At 54.2% G+C, this 18,769-nt stretch overlaps 1 protein-coding gene across 6 annotated transcripts in view; it reads left to right on the forward strand.

Moving 5' to 3' along the window:
* The window catches only part of MCF2 (MCF.2 cell line derived transforming sequence), a 55,811-nt gene that overhangs the window by 3,205 nt on the left and 33,837 nt on the right, over positions 1-18,769 (forward strand). For 2 of the 6 annotated variants that reach the window (XM_054641221.2, XM_077186199.1), the window contains exons 2-4: positions 8,614-8,682; positions 9,190-9,304; positions 15,508-15,598. In XM_054641221.2, coding sequence (XP_054497196.2) covers positions 8,614-8,682; positions 9,190-9,304; positions 15,508-15,598 — 275 coding nt within the window. Of the gene's footprint in view, positions 1-8,613; positions 8,683-9,189; positions 9,305-15,507; positions 15,599-17,459; positions 17,852-18,769 lie in introns of those variants that run through there. The other 4 variants (XM_077186198.1, XM_077186195.1, XM_077186197.1 and 1 more) reach the window with 4 other exon arrangements.

Here is an 18,769-nt window from a genome sequence, read left to right on the forward strand (position 1 = left end):
GATTTGGCATCCACACAGGTTCTGAAAATAAAACGTTGAGAAAAAGACAAAGTTGAGTAAGGCTCTCCAAATCATGAGATTAAAAATAAATCAGAAGCTTTTTTCCCTTATTGCCAATTTCTGAGCGTTCAGCCTGATCTGGGACCATGTTTTAACCATTTCCCTACATGCAGCAGTCCTGGAAACTTGTTGGTTGTTTCTAGTAGAAACCTGTACCTGCCTTAGATAAAAGGCAGTAAAAATGCCAAGCTCTTCATGGCCATTCCCATCTCTAAGATGGCTTGGGCTCCCCCAGAGCATGGCAGAACAGGGCAGCCCCCAGGAGCTCTGTGCTGGCATCAGCCAGGCCCCCGGGGTGGCCCACGGAGCAGGAGCAGTCTGGAGCACTCAGTAGTACGTGGGATGTGCTTCCTCTCCCTGCAGCACATTTGCTACAACCACTTTAATGGTTATCATTCATGTACCAGGACAAAAGTGCAGTGACAGCAGGGCTGTGTGGGAGGGAGCAACTGAGGTGTAAAACATGGTGAGGCAAAGAAAGAGCTTCCCAAAGAGCTCTGTTTGCCACTGAACGAGAGGATGCCCGGAGACACAGAGTGCCTGGGGATGGGGGTTAGAGCTGGGACCCTGCCCCTGGTTGTGCTGCCACGGGAGCCTTTGTTAGCCTTGGTTCTGGCAGGTGGGACTTGCAGGGGAGTGCTGGAGCCCCAGAGCAGCCCCAGAGCAGCCCCAGAGCAGCCCCAGCCTCTGTGCACAGCCACACTGTGGCAGGGGCTGTTGGGGCCATGCTGAGCACAGGGCAGGGCCCTGCCCAGCCTGCTCTGCTGCCAGCTGCCCTCACGCTGGGCAATGCCAGGCCAGTGGAGAGCGGCTGGGCACAGGAGCTGATGGTGGCAGGGTTGTTTTCTGAATCCCTTTTTGCTCCCAGGCCATGCTGGATTTGGTTTTAGGGCCGGGATGAGCCAGGATGTCCTGGGCAGAGCTGTTCCCTAGCCCAGCACAGTTTTCTGCTGCTCTGGGGGCGTCTGTCAGGGCACACAGGGGGTGACAGCCAGCAAGCACCAGCAGTGTCCTCCCCACCTCCCTCTCCATTGCCCAGGCCTGCTCTGCTGCAGGAGCATCAGCTGGATCTGCAAATGTGCTTTGGCTTGGAAATGCCAGAGTTGGGCATTTCCACTCTCAGTTCAGGAAAAATTGTGTTTATTTTCCCTTGCTTTACAGTAGAGTTTCCAGGTGATGCCATTGGGGGAACCTGGCTGCACAGTGTAGTTTCCTGGCTGTGTCAGCTGTGAAAGGAATTGTTCCAGTGTCCTCAGTGAACTTCATTCCAGCTTCTCCAGGCAGCCAGTGAGGCCCCAGGATTTACTGCTGAAATATCTCCCAGGAGTTGCTTTGTGCTGCAATTTCTCTTTGAAAAATCAGCGTTTGCATGGTGCTGAATGATGATGGGAGGCTTACTGATGTCTGTGTATTTTTATTGGGTTTTGGAAGTCTTTTGTGCTGAATGGGCTCTGGTTTAGGGCCGATTGTTTGGACTGGGAAGATGTGTGCTAAATGCTAAATGTGCCTTTGCCTGCACAGCTGGCAGGGGTGCCCTGGTGCTGGTGGGCAAACACATGGACTGCTCTCTTTGGTAAGGGAGGAGTGCCTGAAGCTGGGAAAAGGAGACAGCTAAAGTGCATTGGAGCTGCTACATGTTAGAAATGCAGGAAACTAGATTTTCTCAACTCCCACACCGAGGCTGAATCCAAAAGAGGGGGTGTTGGGAATCTTTTATTACATTTCTGCAGCTGACGTGAATCCATGTATGGTGGAGCTGGCTTTTATCATTCCCAATTTGTGCTTCCTTCGGTGTGCTGGGAGAGTGGGGTTTCTCTGATTGGCCATGAAAACATCACAGCATAGCAGGAGGCAACAGCCAAGCCTTGCTGCTGCTTAATTTGCTTTTGCTTCACCTTTTCTTAGCAAAGCCTCCCCAGTTTCTCAGCTGCTAAATATAAACTGGAAGAGATTCCCTCCCCACCAGCCCCAGGCCCCAAAACTCCATGGTCTCCAGCAGAGGGGATCTTTAACCTCCCCTGAAGATCCTCCTCTTCCTCCTCTTCCTCCTCTTCCTCCTCTTCCTCCTCTTCCTCCTCTTCCTCCTCTTCCTCCTCTTCCTCCTCTTCCTCCTCTTCCTCCTCTTCCTCCTCTTCCTCCTCTTCCTCCTCTTCCTCCTCTTCCTCCTCTTCCTCCTCTTCCTCCTCTTCCTCCTCTTCCTCCTCTTCCTCCTCTTCCTCCTCTTCCTCCTCTTCCTCTCTTCCTCCTCCTCACAGGCAGTGTGTCTCAGCCAGGGCTCCTGCAGCCCCTGTGCTCCCTGCAGCTCCCAGGACTGTGTTGAAGGATGGCATTTCCATGGCTCTGGGCTCCTTGGCTGGCTGCACCTCGTCCTGTGGCAGCAGTGGCTGCCCAGCAGGAGTGGGGCTGTGCTGGTTTGGGTGTCAGCAGTGCTGCAGCTGTGCCACCCCAGTGCCCTGGCTGCTCCTGCTGTCCCACTGCAGCTCCTGGGGCATGCCTGGCACTGGGATGCTCTGTGCTGCTGCTCCTGGGCCATGCCTGGCACTGGGATGCTCTGTGCTGATGTGGGCATGCCTGGCACTGGGATGCTCTGTGCTGATGTGGGCTTGCCTGGCACTGGGATGCTTGCCCCAGGCTGGCACTGGGATGCTCTGTGCTGCTGTTCCTGGGGCATGCCTGGCACTGGGATGCTCTCTGCTGATGTGGGCATGCCTGGCACTGGGATGCTTGCCCCAGGCTGGCACTGGGATGCTCTGCTCTGCCCCAGGCTGGCACTGGGATGCTCTGGAGCCAGAGCCCTGGCTCAGTGCACTCCTGGCTGTGGTGGTTGCTGCCCTGTTTGGGTACAGGGCTGGCTCCTGCTGGAGGCTGGGGTTGGCTGTCCCATGGGGACACTCCTCCATGGGTCACTCACACTGCCTGGGTGATGGCCCTCAAACCTGAATTGCACCCAGTTAACATTTTCTATTTCCTGTCTTCTTTTCCTTTCACAGCATCTTTTTTTTTTTTTGCCTTTTTCCTCTTATCCTCAGTGTGTCTAAATCTAAGCCTTTTGAAAAGGTCATTGTGGTTTTTCAGGAGCTTTCCTTTTTTTGCTGTGTGGTTTCTGGGTGAGCACACCCCCAGGCTGGGTGCTGGGGATGTGCCTGCACTGAAGCTCTCCTGCACACAAGCCCTGGAAGGCTTTGAGGAGATGCACAGCCCTGGGTCACAGGAGAGAACCATCTGCTGCTGCTTCCCACGCCGTGCTGGAGCAGGTGCTTGGGGACAAGGAGAAGAAGGAGCTTGGAAATAGAGTGAGCTGTTCTTAACAATCCCCACCAGTCAGAGAAAAGAGAGTTCAGGGAGTCCTTGAACCTGGGGAGGTGACCAAGGCACCACTCCTGGGGATGGGCTAATCTGGTGGGGCTGTGGTGCCACGTGCAGGACTCAGGCCTTGCAGGGGCCATCCCCCTCAGGGTCAGCCCATCATATCTCCCAGAGGAACAGCCATCCATAAACCTCCCTGCTGACCTTTCCCTTGGCATGAGAGCTGCCTTTGGCTGGCTCTGGGCAGGCAGCAGTGCCTGCAGGCTGAGCCAGGGCTCAGGGGGGCAGGTGAGCCCCTGGCCACAGAGAGGGGTGAGCTGTCCCCAGGGGCTCTGGGGACAAAGGCACTTGCAGCAGTCACAGCCGTTGAAGCTTTCTGCCATAAATATTTTAATGTGTCTTTTGTGTCCCTGCTTGGCACGGGGAGTGGCACACCAGCTGGAATTCCAATGGTTCACCCTGGTGCCCAGGTTAGTCCAGCACCTGCAGCAGGGCTCAGCACTGCCCTGGGTGCCAGTGTCCCACACACACCATGGGCACCTGCAGCAGGGTTCAGCACTGCCCTGGGTGCCAGTGTCACACACACAGAGCCATGGGCACCTGCAGCAGGGTTCAGCACTGCCCTGGGTGCCAGTGTCACACACACAGAGCCATGGGCACCTGCAGCAGGGCTCAGCACTGCCCTGGGTGCCAGTGTCACACACACAGAGCCATGGGCACCTGCAGCAGGGCTCAGCACTGCCCTGGGTGCCAGTGTCCCACACACACCATGGGCACCTGCAGCAGGGTTCAGCAGGGTTCAGCACTGCCCTGGGTGCCAGTGTCACACACACACCTTGGGCACCTGCAGCAGGGTTCAGCCGTGTTCAGCACTGCCCTGGGTGCCAGTCTGACACAGCCATGGGCAGCTGCAGCAGGGCTCAGCACTGCCCTGGGTGCCAGTCTGACACAGCCATGGGCACCTGCAGCAGCTGCTGGCTGGGGGCTGCAGGGTCCTCCCTGCCCTTGGCATCAGGGTGCTCATGGCCCTTTGCCAGCCCTGCTGGCACTGCCTGTTCTGTCCCAGGTGGGCACCTGAAGCCACTGGGGACACCATTTGCTCCTGGCTACCCCAGCGTTGGCTCTCACACCCAGGAAGCAGCCCCAGGAGCTTGGCTGTCTGTTCTCTGCCCCAGCCAGGCCCTGTAAGTCACCCTCTGAACAGAGCAGGCTCTGCTGGGAGCACAGGGAGCTGCTGAGTGCCACACGTGCCATGGGCTGGCTCCATCAGCCTCGTGCCACCTGCGTGTGCCAGCCCCTCCCAGGGCTGGATCCCATGGGTGCTGTGCAAACACCTGCTCTGCCTGTGCCCAGCAGGACAGTGTCCTGGGCAGGACAGACTGACACAGCCCAGCAGGGACAGTGTCCTGGGCAGGACAGACTGACACAGCCCAGCAGGGAGAGTGTCCTGGGCAGGACAGACAGACACAGCCCAGCAGGGACAGTGTCCTGGGCAGGACAGACAGACACAGCCCAGCAGAGTGTCCTGTCCTGGGCAGGACAGACAGACACAGCCCAGCAGGGAGAGTGTCCTGGGCAGGACAGACAGACACAGCCCAGCAGGGACAGTGTCCTGGGCAGGACAGACAGACACAGCCCAGCAGGGAGAGTGTCCTGGGCAGGACAGACAGACACAGCCCAGCAGGGACAGTGTCCTGGGCAGGACAGACAGACACAGCCCAGCAGGGACAGTGTCCTGGGCAGGACAGACAGACACAGCTCAGCAGGACAGTGTCCTGGGGGCAGGACAGACAGACACAGCCCAGCAGAGTGTCCTGGGCAGGACAGACAGACACAGCCCAGCAGGGAGAGTGTCCTGGGCAGGACAGACAGACACAGCCCAGCAGGGACAGTGTCCTGTCCTGGGAAGGACAGACAGACATAGCCCAGCAGGGACAGTGTCCTGGGCAGGACAGACTGACACAGCCCAGCAGGGAGAGTGTCCTGGGCAGGACAGACTGACACAGCCCAGCAGAGTGTCCTGGGCAGGACAGACAGACACAGCCCAGCAGAGTGTCCTGGGCAGGACAGACAGACACAGCCCAGCAGGGACAGTGTCCTGGGCAGGACAGACAGACACAGCCCAGCAGAGACAGTGTCCTGGGCAGGACAGACTGACACAGCCCAGCAGGGACAGTGTCCTGTTCTGGGCAGGACAGACAGACACAGCCCAGCAGGGACAGTGTCCTGGGGGCAGGACAGACTGACACAGCCCAGCAGGGAGAGTGTCCTGGGCAGGACAGACTGACACAGCCCAGCAGAGTGTCCTGGGGGCAGGACAGACAGACACAGCCCAGCAGGACAGTGTCCTGGGGGCAGGACAGACTGACACAGCCCAGCAGGACAGTGTCCTGGGGGCAGGACAGACTGACACAGCCCAGCAGGGACAGTGTCCTGGGGGCAGGACAGACAGACACAGCCCAGCAGGGAGAGTGTCCTGGGCAGGACAGACAGACACAGCCCAGCAGAGTGTCCTGGGCAGGACAGACAGACACAGCCCAGCAGGGACAGTGTCCTGGGGGCAGGACAGACAGACACAGCCCAGCAGGGACAGTGTCCTGGGCAGGACAGACTGACACAGCCCAGCAGAGTGTCCTGTCCTGGGCAGGACAGACTGACACAGCCCAGCAGGGAGAGTGTCCTGGGGGCAGGACAGGCTCTGCAGGGCTCCTGGCTGAGCCACTCTGGTTCCCTCAGGGGCTGCAGAGCCCCGAATTCCCCCTTTGTCTTTTCCCTGCTTGGCTTCATGCAGCCTCCAAAGCTCTGTACCAGGGCCACAATCTCCCCCTGCAAGGAGCCTCTGGATGCAATAACTGCAGCACTTTGTGAATGGCCATTTTAGAACTGTATAAAAGTGGCTCTCCACTGTTGTGACCATTTCCCACCCAGGTGCTGCTGCTGGCTTTCAGTCAGACCCTAAACCTGTGGGGACAGCAGTTTGTGAGGTGCTGTGTGGGGACTTCAGGCTTGGTTTTGTAACAGCTGCTGGGCACAAAGGCTCCTTTTGGCTTGGAAAGAAATGAGTGGACTTTGCTGAAGCCCTGCCTTGTGCCCCTGTGCCAGGGCTGGCTGTGCTCGCACAGGGCAGGGCCCTGGGCTCTTCTCTGTGCTGTAAATAAATAAAAATCCCTAGTTTGAACAGAGCATCAGCTGAAGCCTTGTTTGAGAGCCTTTGGTGCCTCCCTGCCTTCCTCTGCCCTTTCTGCAGAGATTAATACCAGAGGACAGAGGTCTGTGGAGGGTTTAGAGCAGCACCCACCGAGTGCCTGGGGCACAGCAGCGCTCTGGGTTTGGTGCCAGCCCTGGATTTGCCCCAGTGTTTGCCCAGGAGGCTGAGCTCAGCAGGCAGCACAGGGGGTGCAGGGATGAGCTGCCCAGGGAGTGGCTCTGATCAAGCACAAGCAGGCTGTTGTTGTGCCTGGCCTTGCCCAGGGGCAGCATCCTGCTCCTGTGTCCTGTTGGGCTGTCCCAGGGGATGGGCACAGGCTCCCCTGCCTCCCTTGGCAGGGTTCTCAGGGAGACCATGCCCTGTGGAACCCTCCAACCAAGAGATGTTTGCTTTAAAGGTGAGCCCCTTTCTGCAGCCTTTCCTGCCCAGCCTCAGTTGCAGGCTCATCCCTCTGGTGTCAGGGCAGAGCCCAACCCAGCCCAGCCTGGGGCTGTGCCTGCCCTGGCTGTCCCAGCACATCCAGGCCTGGCTGCTGCTGCTGCCTTTTGGGGCAGCCAGGGCTGGGCAGGGTGGGCTTGGGGGCCAGGCAGCCACACTGGTTTGTGACAAACACATGGGCACAGCATGGGCTTTTCTCTTGTGTTTGCAGTGGCACATGTTTGGTGTCATCTGGTTCATGTGTGGGAGCTCATTAGGTTGTTAAATGTGAATTTTATCAGTATGAAACCACTGACCTGGTGAAAAAAGGAATCCACAAATAGAGAAGAAATCTCTTGCTGCTGCTTGTCCTCAAGCTGGGTGAAGAGGTTGAATGAGAGACAAATATTTGAAATATCTTTGCAAGACAAACTTCTTCCTCACCAAGACCAATTCTAGGGCCTGTTAAAATCAAGAATGTTTCTGTAGATGCCAGTGGGACTGGGGCTCCATCCTCAACAAGCACAAATCCCATTTTTATCCACAGGAGGGGAACCCAGCAGTGTGTGTGCCTGGGAGCAGCCCTGGCTGGGAATTTGGGAGGCACAGTGACCCCCAAACACATCTGGGCTGCAGCACCTGACAGCCAGAGCGGGCCTGAAAACCCTTCAGATAAAGGAGAAGTGACCAGAAAGCTTTTGAAAAAAGGGGAAATAGAATAAATATTGATTATACTGGAGTGTGCTGAAGTATGCAGCCTGTCTGATTTAAAGCAGCCAGAAGATTATTCCCTAGGACCAACTCTGGGAAATAATCAGTGTTTAAAATTTGATTATCAGAAAGCCCAAGGATTTTAATCTGCATAGATGTGCTTCAAAACATTTATTTGCAGGAACAAGGATGTTTGATTTTTAGCTGTCATTCCGTTTATAGATAATCCAGAAAAATGTCTGCCAGCTTTAAGCTCCTGTTGTGTTTAGTCAGTGTGGTCTTTGTTTCCTCTCCCAGGGAGAGGTGAAGTTGTGTGTGTTGTTCTGATGTGCTTCATTGCCTCTGAGACGATCCTGGTGCTAAATATGGCATTGAAACAGCTCTGCCATGGTTTAATTAGGAAGAACTCTAGTAACTGACCATAAGAACAGCAGCTCTGCAATGGCTGTGGCCCCGTGCCAGGTGGAAGCACAATTTCAGGAGGTTATTAGTGCAAAATTAAGGACTGGCACAGCCTGAAAGGGCAGCAGCCTTGGGTGCTGCAGCTCCCAGCAGAAACCTCAGCCCATTGCATTGCCAGGGCTGGGAGGCACTGGGGGACTTGGTAAAACAGGGAGAGGGATTGCTGACTCCAAAATATAAAAATTTACACTGGACATGGCCCACTGAGGGGAGGGCAGTGCTCCCTTGGTGCATCCATGGAATACATTTGTTGCTGACTCGTGGCTTTCACCCTGTCAGAGTCATTAGAAACATTAGAAATAACATCTCTAAGATCCACATATCTTTTATTACACAGTTTCATGTGTAGTTTAGGGAAGTTCGGGTTCCACCTTTGGATTAACTCATAGATAAATGTGTTTGCTTTGGATTTGTGCTTTATTTTGATTGCTGCTTTTCCCTTTCTCCAGAAACTGCAATACCCATCTGTGCAAAGGACATCAGTGATGATCTGATGAAAGAGTTTGCTTTTCTGTCTGGTGAGTACAAGAACACCTTCAGGGTCTCTCTCCCCCTGTGGTAATTAAACACTCCAGAGCAAGTTCTTTGCTGTTTGTCAGAGTGATACTTCCCACAGGCTGTTGGCCATCAGGTGGTATCCAGTGCCATAGAAATGCTGTTAATAAAACATGGAGGCACTTTGGAGAGCAGATCAGGTTTCTGTCCAGTGCCACTGTAAAATATTCTGACTCCCAGCACTCCATGCATTACAAGCACTTTGCTGTGAAATGCATTTCTGTAGGTTCCAGAGCAGTGTGTTGGTTTGCCCTTGTATTTTTGATTTCTTCTGCTGTGCTGTGTAAAGTTCACTCCGTGAGTAAAGGAAATGCCTGGCACTGGATGCATTTGTTTCCAGCACCTGCCCCCGTGTGTTGGACTCAGAGGCAGATTTGGCCTTGTTTGGCTCCTCTGGCGCTGTGAACCCCCTGTGCCAGGGGCAGGGAGCGCTCTGAGCAGCCCAGGGCAGCTTCCCTGTGTGTTTGCAGGTGGAAGGGGCAAGGACAAGGCCTGGATCATCACCCTGCCTGACAACGCTGGCTTCAACCAGGTGCCCGAGGAGAGCGTGGCCAGAGTCCTGAGCTACCTGACCTCAGTGCCCAGGTAGGAGCTGCTGGCAGCCCTGCCCTGGGGCGGGTGGGCAGGGGGGTCCTGCCTGCCCTGGGCAGGGCTCTGCAGGTGCAGCAGGGGAGGTGTTCTGAGTGCCAGCAACTGCAGGGCAAGGAGTGGGCATCATCCCTGTGACCTGTCAGCTGGGACGTACCACACATTTCCTTGATTCAGTTTCTAATTAGCAACAAGCTTTCCTCAAGCTTTGGCGTGTGTCACTGCTTAAATATACCATGCCACTGCAAAATAATATTTTGACGTGTACAAATGGAGAGTCATTGCTGTGGAAAAAGAGAAATGAAACCAGAGGGAGAGGCTAATTACAGAACAAAGCCTTTGGGGTCCCTGTGGCAGCTGATGGCTCAGCAGAGAGCAGCAGCTCCCATTGCCTGCCTGTGTGTCAGGGCTGAGCTGCTGACAGCCTGCCTGTGCCTCACACAGGGCTGTAGGCTTGGATTAATGACCCTCCTAATTCTGGCTGCTGAGCCTGTGACTCACTTACCTGGAATCCTTCATTTTCTTGAATAATGCCTGTTTTGGCAAATTCTGTCCTGCAGGGAGAGCAGGCTGACAGCAGCTGGATGGGAGCTTTCCATCAGCAGCTGCTTTGGAAGAAGTGTGGGGTGTTTAGGCACCTCTGTTCAAAATAAAAAAAAACAAAAACAAAACAAAACCAAAAGGAGCCTCTGGTTCCTCTGTCCTCTTTTTGATGGACTCTGAGGGTTCAGGGGCTCCTGGCCCAGCAGGAACAGGACCCAGCCCTGCTCTGTGCAGCTGCACTTCCCAGCTCTGGCTGCTTTCTCCAAGGCTTCTCATTCCACCCTGGCATTAGCATGATGAGCAGTCCTGAGTCCCTGTAATAGGTCAGACTCAATCAAGAAACTAATGAGAGCTGCGAGCTTGCTGGTGATTCAAACACGTTCAGCATGTTTTTAGTAAAAGCACTTTAATCATCCTGCTCTGCTCCTCCTGCCCCGGTGTCTGATCAGCTCAGGAGCGTGTGCTCCCCAGCACTTTGGGGCTGCAAGGCTCAGGGCACCAGGAAAGCATCACCTGGGTGAGGGTGGCAGGTTCTGTGCCAGCCCTGGGTACACATCCCCCAGCAGCATCACATCGTGGGTTAGAGTCAGACCTTGGCCAGAAAGCCCCTAAAAGAGGGAGATGTTTCCTTGCTAGAGGGGCTTCACTTCCTCAGTTATCAGGGTTAGGTGGGTGCACCAACTCCTGCTTACCTGGATGTGTAGGGGCAGATGAAAACCACCCACCTGTGCCAAGGAGCTGCTTGGTGTCCTGCCTGTACGGCCTGGGAACACCTCAGGGCTGTCAGCTTGGTGGTGTTTGGGCAAGCTGAGTGGTTTGGAGTATTTTGGGAAGCTGAATTTCACGAGGCACTCTTCTCCTGGAAATCATTGTTGGGTAAAGGAGGTGGATGCTGAGAGCTGCTCCCGAGTCCTCAAGGCAGGTGCATTTACAGCAGAGCCAGGAGCAAGGTGAGTCTGTAGGGAAGAGAACTTTTAGTGTTCCTGGGAACTGCTGCAGGCAGGAGGCAGCTGCAGGGAGTACTCGTGTGCATGAGCTGGAAGGGAAAATAAGGAATAGGTGCCCACTTTCTATTCTGTGCACATCCAGCTGAAAATGCTGCCTGCCTTCAGGCTGGCTGTGCTGAGCAGCAGCTGCAGGGGGCTGCTGGAGGCAGGGAGGTGACACATCTGTGTTTGCAGAACAGGGACCCGAGCAGTGGGAAAGCAGGGAGGTGTGCTTTACCCAGGCTTGGATTGAGCACTGTGACAGTGCAAATTACAGCAGATACAAATCTTTTCTCTAGCCTGAAGGAATTGATCTCTTCCAAGTTAAGCCAGAATTCCAATAGAAGCTGAAACAAAAATAAATCAGTTGAAGTCAGTTATGGTATCTGTAAGATTGTTACTACAGAAAACTGACTTAATTGCCATTAAAGTAAAACTTGAAAACTGAAAGAATCCCTGTGTGTGTAGCCTGGTGTGGTGTTACCTTCAGGCCTGTGTGCAGGGCTGGGTGCCACATTGCAAAGGATGTGGAGCTCCTTGGGCTGTGCAGAGGGACCAGGTGTGGCGAGAGGGCAGAAGGAATGAGAGCAGCTGCCCTGTGGAGGGGAGGCTGCAGGGGATCCCTGCTCCTGGCCTTCCTGAGGATGCCAGAGGAGGGTGCTGGGCTCTCCTCCTGGCCTCCAGGGCATGTGGGAATGGTCCAAAGCTGCCAGGGCAGCTTTAGAGCAGACATTGGGAAGCATTCATTTGCTGAGGGGGTGTCAAACACCAGAACAGTTTCCCTGGAGATGCCATTGATTCCCCAAGCTGTCAGCGTTCAGGGGGCATTTGGACAATGCCCTGAGCACATCTTCTAGCTTTGGTCAGCCTCAAGGGTCAGACATTTGGACAGGTTATCACTGTGGGTCCCTTCCTACTGCAGTGTCACCTCCTGTTCTGTCCTGTTCTGTTCTTCCTTTGACTCACAGCTGGTTGGTGTTTGCACAAGCTTTGCCTGTTTGCTGTGGGCTGGAGGTGAGCTGCAGAGTGGCTCAGGGCTGTGACACTGAGTGTGGCACACTGGAGGGTGCTGGTGCCTATAAATATCCCAGGATTCCAGCACTGGGCAGGTCCTGGTGCTCTGGTCCCACCAGCAGCCAGGAGCCTCTGGGGGCTGTGCTCAGCCTCACAGCTGCAGACTCCAGGGTCCAATTTCAAGTCCTGCAAAACATCCCAGGCCTTTATTTTTAGTCTGGTGCATCAAAAAGTGACAAGAAACACCCAGAGAGAAGCAATCCTTGCCCTGGTTATCTGTCTCCATCTCCCTGCTGCTGGATGCAAACAGAGAGCCCTCACAGCCCTGGTGGAAAGCACTCATTTATTTTTATTGTCACTCTAAAAGGTACATCATGGGCCTGGAAATCTGACAAACGTGCAAGGCCTGGGTTGCAAATAGTCACAGAGTTTCTCCACTGGCCTACAGTGACCAGTTTCTCACAGTAGGTGCCAAGGCTGTCAGAGTGCTGGGAGCTTCCCTCTGTTTCTGTAAGGGCACTGGTAAAAGTCCATTTTCTGTAGGGCACTGGTAAAAGTCCATTAGCATGCTCAGAGGTGCTCTCTGAGCATAACCTTGTCCTGAGCTAATGACTCCAGCTTTTCCTAACTGGCACTGCACTGCAGCTGGCTGCCTTTTCTGCATTCTGGGGGTTGTACTCAGGTTTTAGTATGATTACAGCAGTTCTGTGTAAACACAGTTTATTTTTTTTTTTCACTTGCAGGCCCTTGGGAAACACCAGGGAAGTTGGGAATTGTTCTTTATAGCTCAGAGACATAGCTTTTAAAATTTTAGAGTGTGCTGAAAAACCAAAGGGTTTTATTTTTGCCTCAAACCAAAGGATCCTTTGGCCTGCTCTGGGTCACTTAGCTCGTGGTGGGGAGGAACAGAGCTGACAGAAACCTGCAGAGTTGTCTCACATGGCCCAAACCATTCTAAGCAAATAAAGGTTTTGGCTGAAAAGCCAGACTCACCATGCTCACAGCCTCAGACTTTATTCCATGTGTTCTGTGTATTACCCATATGTAAAATTTGATGTTCATTTTCTCTGCTCTTTTCTTCTACACTTCAAAGCCACTGAATGAATTCAAACCTTTGCACTGTGGGAGTGAAGGTGCAGATCCATAGGATGTGGCACAGGGTGGCTTGGGAGCCTCTCCATGCCTTCAGTCAGCTTTTGTGATGAGTCAGAGGGAGTTGTAGTCCTCATCCCTCTGAGCACCACTGCTAATTCCTCCTAAATGTGTTTGTCAGAGCTGTAGCTGCCACAGAGCAGAGCAGCAAGATGTGCACTGAATGAAGGCTCCTGCACTGCCTTCAAGTGACTTTTTTTCCTTTCCTGTAGCGAGTTGCCAAGTGTTGTCTGCCTTGTGATACCTCTGAGCAATCCCCCTGGGTTTGCCTTGCCAAACACAGGGATTAGCAGGGATGATGCTGGCACAGGGCTGTGCCAGGGCAGCCACCTGAGCCCTCTGGGGAGCCAGCAGTGTCCTGGGAGCCTCTCCCAGCAGCAGGGCAGGCTGCTGTGGGCATGGCTGTCCTGTGCCAGCATCCACAGGGTAAACACTGCAGCCATTGCCTGGCTGTGCTGTAAATACACTCCTGGAGAGGAGGAGGTTCCAGGCTGGCTGTGTGCAAGCACAGAGAGAGCTGCTCCAGTTCAGCTGTGTGCTGCTCCCCCAGCCTGCCAAGGAACCTTTGAGTTACAGCCAGGGCAGCCTTGGGCCCTGCCAGAGCAGGCACCCCTGGTGCAGCTGCCTGGCCAGACTGGGCATCTCAGAGCAGCTCAGAGGCTTTGGGACTTACAGGGACTCAGGAGCCTGTGCTTGCTGAGTCAGCTGGGCAGTGCTGGAAAACTCCTTGGGGCAGTGGCAGTGGCCCTGCAGGACGGGCTGGGGGAGCCACCACAGCTCCCTGGCCCCTCTGCCAGGCTGCCACTGCCCTGCCCTGCCACCTTGGTGTCCCCTCTGCTGTCTGCTGCCCTCTTGGTGTCCCCTCTGCTGTCTCCTGCTCTATTGGTGTCACCCCTCTGCTGTCTGCTGCCACCTTGGTGTCCCCTCTGCTGTCTGCTGCCACCTTGGTGTCCCCTCTGCTGTCTCCTGCCCTGCCACCTTGGTGTCCCCTCTGCTGTCTGCTGCCACCTTGGTGTCCCCTCTGCTGTCTGCTGCCCTGTTGGTGTCCCCTCTGCTGCCTCCTGCCCTATTGGTGTCCCCTCTGCTGTCTCCTGCCCTGTTGGTGTCCCCTCTGCTGTCTCCTGCCCTATTGGTGTCACCCCTCTGCTGTCTCCTGCCCAAACAAGGCAGGAGTCCCCACTTGGCTGCTCTAACCTGGGCAGGGAGGGCAGAGGGGTTTGGGTCATCAGCTGGGGGAGCCTCTGGCCAGGGCACAGCTCCTCTGCAGGCTCCTTCTCAAGGCCAGTTTGGGTTTCAAGAGCAATCTGCTGTCACCACCTCTCACAGAGCCACAGGTGATGCTGAGCCCTGGGTAGCACAGTCAGAGGTGATGCTGGGCCTGGGTAGCACAATTAGAGGTGATGCTGGACCTGGGTAGCACAATCAGAGGTGATGCTGAACCTGGGTAGCACAATCAGAGGTGATGCTGGACATGGGTAGCACAATCAGAGGTGATGCTGGACATGGGCAGCACAGTCAGAGGTGATGCTGGACATGGGTAGCACAATCAGAGGTGATGCTGGACATGGGTAGCACAGTCAGAGGTGATGCTGGACATGGGTAGCACAGTCAGAGGTGATGCTGAACCCTGGGTAGCACAGTCAGAGGTGATGCTGGACATGGGTAGCACAATCAGAGGTGATGCTGGACATGGGTAGCACAGTCACAGGTGATGCTGGACATGGGTAGCACAGTCAGAGGTGATGCTGGACATGGGTAGCACAGTCAGAGGTGATGCTGGACATGGGTAGCACAGTCAGAGGTGATGCTGAACCCTGGGTAGCACAATTAGAGGTGATGCTGGGCCTGGGTAGCACAGTCAGAGGTGATGCTGGACATGGGTAGCACAGTCAGAGGTGATGCTGGACATGGGTAGCACAGTCAGAGGTGATGCTGAACCCTGGGTAGCACAGTCAGAGGTGATGCTGGACCCTGGGTAGCACAGTCAGAGGTGATGCTGGACATGGGTAGCACAGTCACAATCACAATCACAGGGGCTGGGCTGGGAGGGGAGCTGTGGAGATCACAGAGCCTGGGCTGGAAGGGATCTTAAAGGTGATCCAAGCCCCCAGGCAGAGCAGCCTCACCTGCAGCAGGTTGTGCTGGAATAGCTGGAGATGTGAAAAGCCCCAGGTGGGTTTTTAAAATACGCAGAGAAGGAGATTTCCCAATCTCTCCTGGCAGCATGTCCCAGGGCACTGTCACCCTCAGGAGAAAGACATTTTTCCTCATATTCAGATGGAATTCCCTGTGGTTCAGTTTGTGCCTGTTGGCCCTTGTCCTGTTGCTAAGCTCCACTGGAAAGAGTTTGGGTGTTCAGGAAATTTTTTTCAAAGGGAATTTCAGGAACTGCAGAAATACTAAAATGTGGTTTGCACTCTGAGTTCTTGGATTTGGGTTTTTTTTGGGAACAGAGTCACTTTTCTTGGAACATTATCTGGTTACTGGTATTTTCTTATCTTGCAGTCAGCATGAGTCTGACACTAAATTTATCCTAATCCTGGACAGAAGACTGGACACCTGGACATCAGTCAAAACAACTCTCCAAAAAATAGCAGTAAGTCCTCTTTATTGTGGATTGCTTTTAGTGCATTGTCACCCTGCCTTTGTGTACCTCCTTCAGAAAACAGTGGGAACCAGAGCAATGGTGCGCTGCTTCCTCTCTAGGCAGCACTTTACTTTATAGCCCTGTAATTAATTGCAGTGTGTAAATGAGCTGTTTGTGTGTTAATTTGCTTGCTTGATCCATTTCCTGGGGTTTATGCTCTTTTGCACTGGTTCAAATGTGTTTTGTGCCATGTTCTATGCTTTTGATGGGTGGAAAATTTTGCTCCATGTATGTTCTTTCTTGACACTGGTTATTAGTTTATTTTACCTAATTGTTGGTGACTGAAAGTTTTAGGTTCTTTGAACAGGCTTCACAAGGATTTGTATGTGGGCATGGATGGAAAAATCTATTAAACAGTGTATGGATGCATTAATGTGTTTTAAATAATCTGGTACATGCATTAAGCATTGGCTGGCACCTGCTCTGAGCACAGCTCACAAGGGGGTTGTGCAATTCTGCATTGCTCTGTGTCTGAACCAGAGCCTGGATTTTCAGCAGAGTGTGCAGCTGTAGGGAAGTCACAGCTCTGGGTGCATGGGGAGGTGGGAGCTAACAGAGAAATCCTGTCCCAGCCCCACCATGCCATGGGGTGGGTCAGGGGAGGTATTCTGGGTGTATTGTGGTTGTTGTGCTTGTTTCTGCTCAGTCATTGAGGGGTTAAAGACATTGGTCCATCTGAGGAAGGATGAAGGGAGTGTACTGAGACAGAAAATGCTTGCCTGGTTCTGATAAAGTTAGATTTATGGGATTTTAAATGGTTAATGCTGCTACAGCTGAAGTTGGTGTTAAAAACACCTGGCTTTGCTGGCAGTTTGCTGTCAGCATCCCCAGGAGGCAGAGAGGGCTCCCTTTTTGCAGTGTGAATGAGATCCCACTAAGAATATTCTCGGTTCTTATTTTTCTGAATGTTAGAATCTGAACTTGCAGGTGTGGTTACCATACCACTAGAGAAGGAGCAGCATTTAGAAAGTAGTTCTTTAAAGTGATCATCAAAATTCAGTTCTGCTGCCAGCGTTTGAACAGGTGCTAATACCAAGAGCATCCTTTAAGGATGAAGGACTTGCTTTGCATAGTCTGGAAGTGTCAAATGGGAAAAAATCCTGTCCTAATTTGTAGCTTCTACAGAAGTGGAATTATTTGAAAATAATTAAATTTGAATTAAAGAAAATGGAATTATTTGAGCAGACACCCTGTTTGTGCCATGTGTCCATGTGGAGAGGTGACTTTGCCTGCAGGATCAGGGCTCTCCATGCAAAGACTGGGAGGTGCTCTGTGCAAAGAGGGATGCAGGAAACCTGTGCCCACTAAATCTTAAGACTTGGGAATATGATCTTAAAAACCAGTCAGGTCCTAAATGGCTGTGGCTGTGTCCAGGAGGTGTAAGGATTTAAAATTTTAAGTTAAAATTAAATTTTAAAGACTTAAAAATTTAAGTCTTGATTTTTTTCCCAGTCACGCATCATAAGCCCTGATGCAATTTTAAAAAAATCTTTTTCTGATCTTTGTACAATTTTGGAGTAAAGGAGTGCCATGAAGCTGAATTTAAATCACAGACTGTGTCCTATTTTTTCCAGCATATGTATATGCAAGTGCAGCTCTGCGGTTGTGCATCTGATCTTGAAAATTTTTCTATCACACTGCACAGATTTTTGTTTTAACTCTTTCTGTATGTCTCTAACTGCCTGGGCAGAGCAGGCTAGCAGTGCTGTGGGAGGTGATGCCGGGCAAGCCTCGGCTTTTGGCCGGAGCATCTTTCCTTGGTTCAGCCCCAGAACCCAGAGCAGCTGGAAAGGCACCTTGGAGACAGCGGCGGGGGGAAAGGGAAGGGTGAGAGCTCCGAGCTGGGAGCCCAATCCTCGCAGCAAAGAGCGGCTGCAGCATGATTTTTGGCATTCCACCTTAAAAGCAAAGCCGGCGCTGGGGAGGAGAGCGGGGCTGCCAGCCGGGAGCCGGCAGGGCTGCTGCCTGCCCGAACCGAGCCGAACCGAGCCGAACCGAGCCGCTGCGTGCCGGCCCCGGCAGCGGGGAGAGCCGGGCAGCGTCCCCGCAGCATCCCCGCAGCATCCCCGCAGCATCCCCGCAGCATCCCTGCATCCCTGCATCCCTGCATCCCTGCATCCCCTCCCCGCAGCATCCCCGCATCCCTGCGGGGCCATGGCGGAGGCGGGCCCGCGGCGGGGCGGGCGGCCCGCCCGGGATGCGGTAAGGCTCGGGCCCGCCGTGCTGCGGACAGCGGGACAGGGGGACACGGGGACAGGGGGACAGGGGGACCGCGGGACACGGGGACAGCGGGACAGGGGGACACGGGGACAGCGGGACAGCGGGGGAGGCCGGGCAGCCGCTGCACTCGGCCCGCAGCGCTCGGGCTCCGGCCGCGCGGGGGGAGCCGGGGGCGACATCCTCCGTGCGGGAGCGGCCGGCGCTGGGCACCGCTGGGTACCGCTGGTATTGCTGGGGTCTGCTGGTACTGCTGGGGGCCGCTGGCCCGCTGGGTACCGCTGGGTACCGCTGGTACCGCTGGGTATCGCTGGGTTCCCCGGGTATCAGTGGGTACCGCCGGTACCACCGGCTATCACCGGGTTCCCCGGGTACCGCCGGCCCCGCTGCCCGCAGCGCTGCTGCCCTGGCTCTCCGCCCGCAGGAACGGCTCTGTCATTGCTCCTCCAGGGCAGGAGAAGCCGCGGCACGGAGCGGCCCCGCACGGATCCGTGCCCGGTGGTGCTGACAGCAGCCTCGGGTCCGGCGTGCCGCCGGCTGCAGCAAAGGTAGCAGAGCTTGGGAGTTTGGCTCTGGCTCCGGGGGAAGTCAAAGGCTCGGATTAGCAGCACCTGGCATTTTGTTGCATGGCTTTTCCTTCAAGGGGCAGCAGAAAGTCATCAAGTTCAGTACCCTTATAAGGACTCCTGGACTCTGCAGAGCTCAGAAAGAAGCTTACTGGCAGATAATACTTTGGGTTTAAAATTTATTTTTTTTATATATTGATTTCCAGCCTCATGGATACCCCAGTGAACTGCAGGGGAGAACAGTGTCTGAAAACAGAGTTCCTGAAATTGGCAGAAATGTTGAAATACCACTAAATGTGTGAGAGTGAGATATCCAGTAATGAGGCAGTGACTGTGA

This window comes from Agelaius phoeniceus, chromosome 14 (genome assembly GCF_051311805.1).
Source record: "Agelaius phoeniceus isolate bAgePho1 chromosome 14, bAgePho1.hap1, whole genome shotgun sequence".
Classification (NCBI taxonomy): domain Eukaryota; kingdom Metazoa; phylum Chordata; class Aves; order Passeriformes; family Icteridae; genus Agelaius; species Agelaius phoeniceus.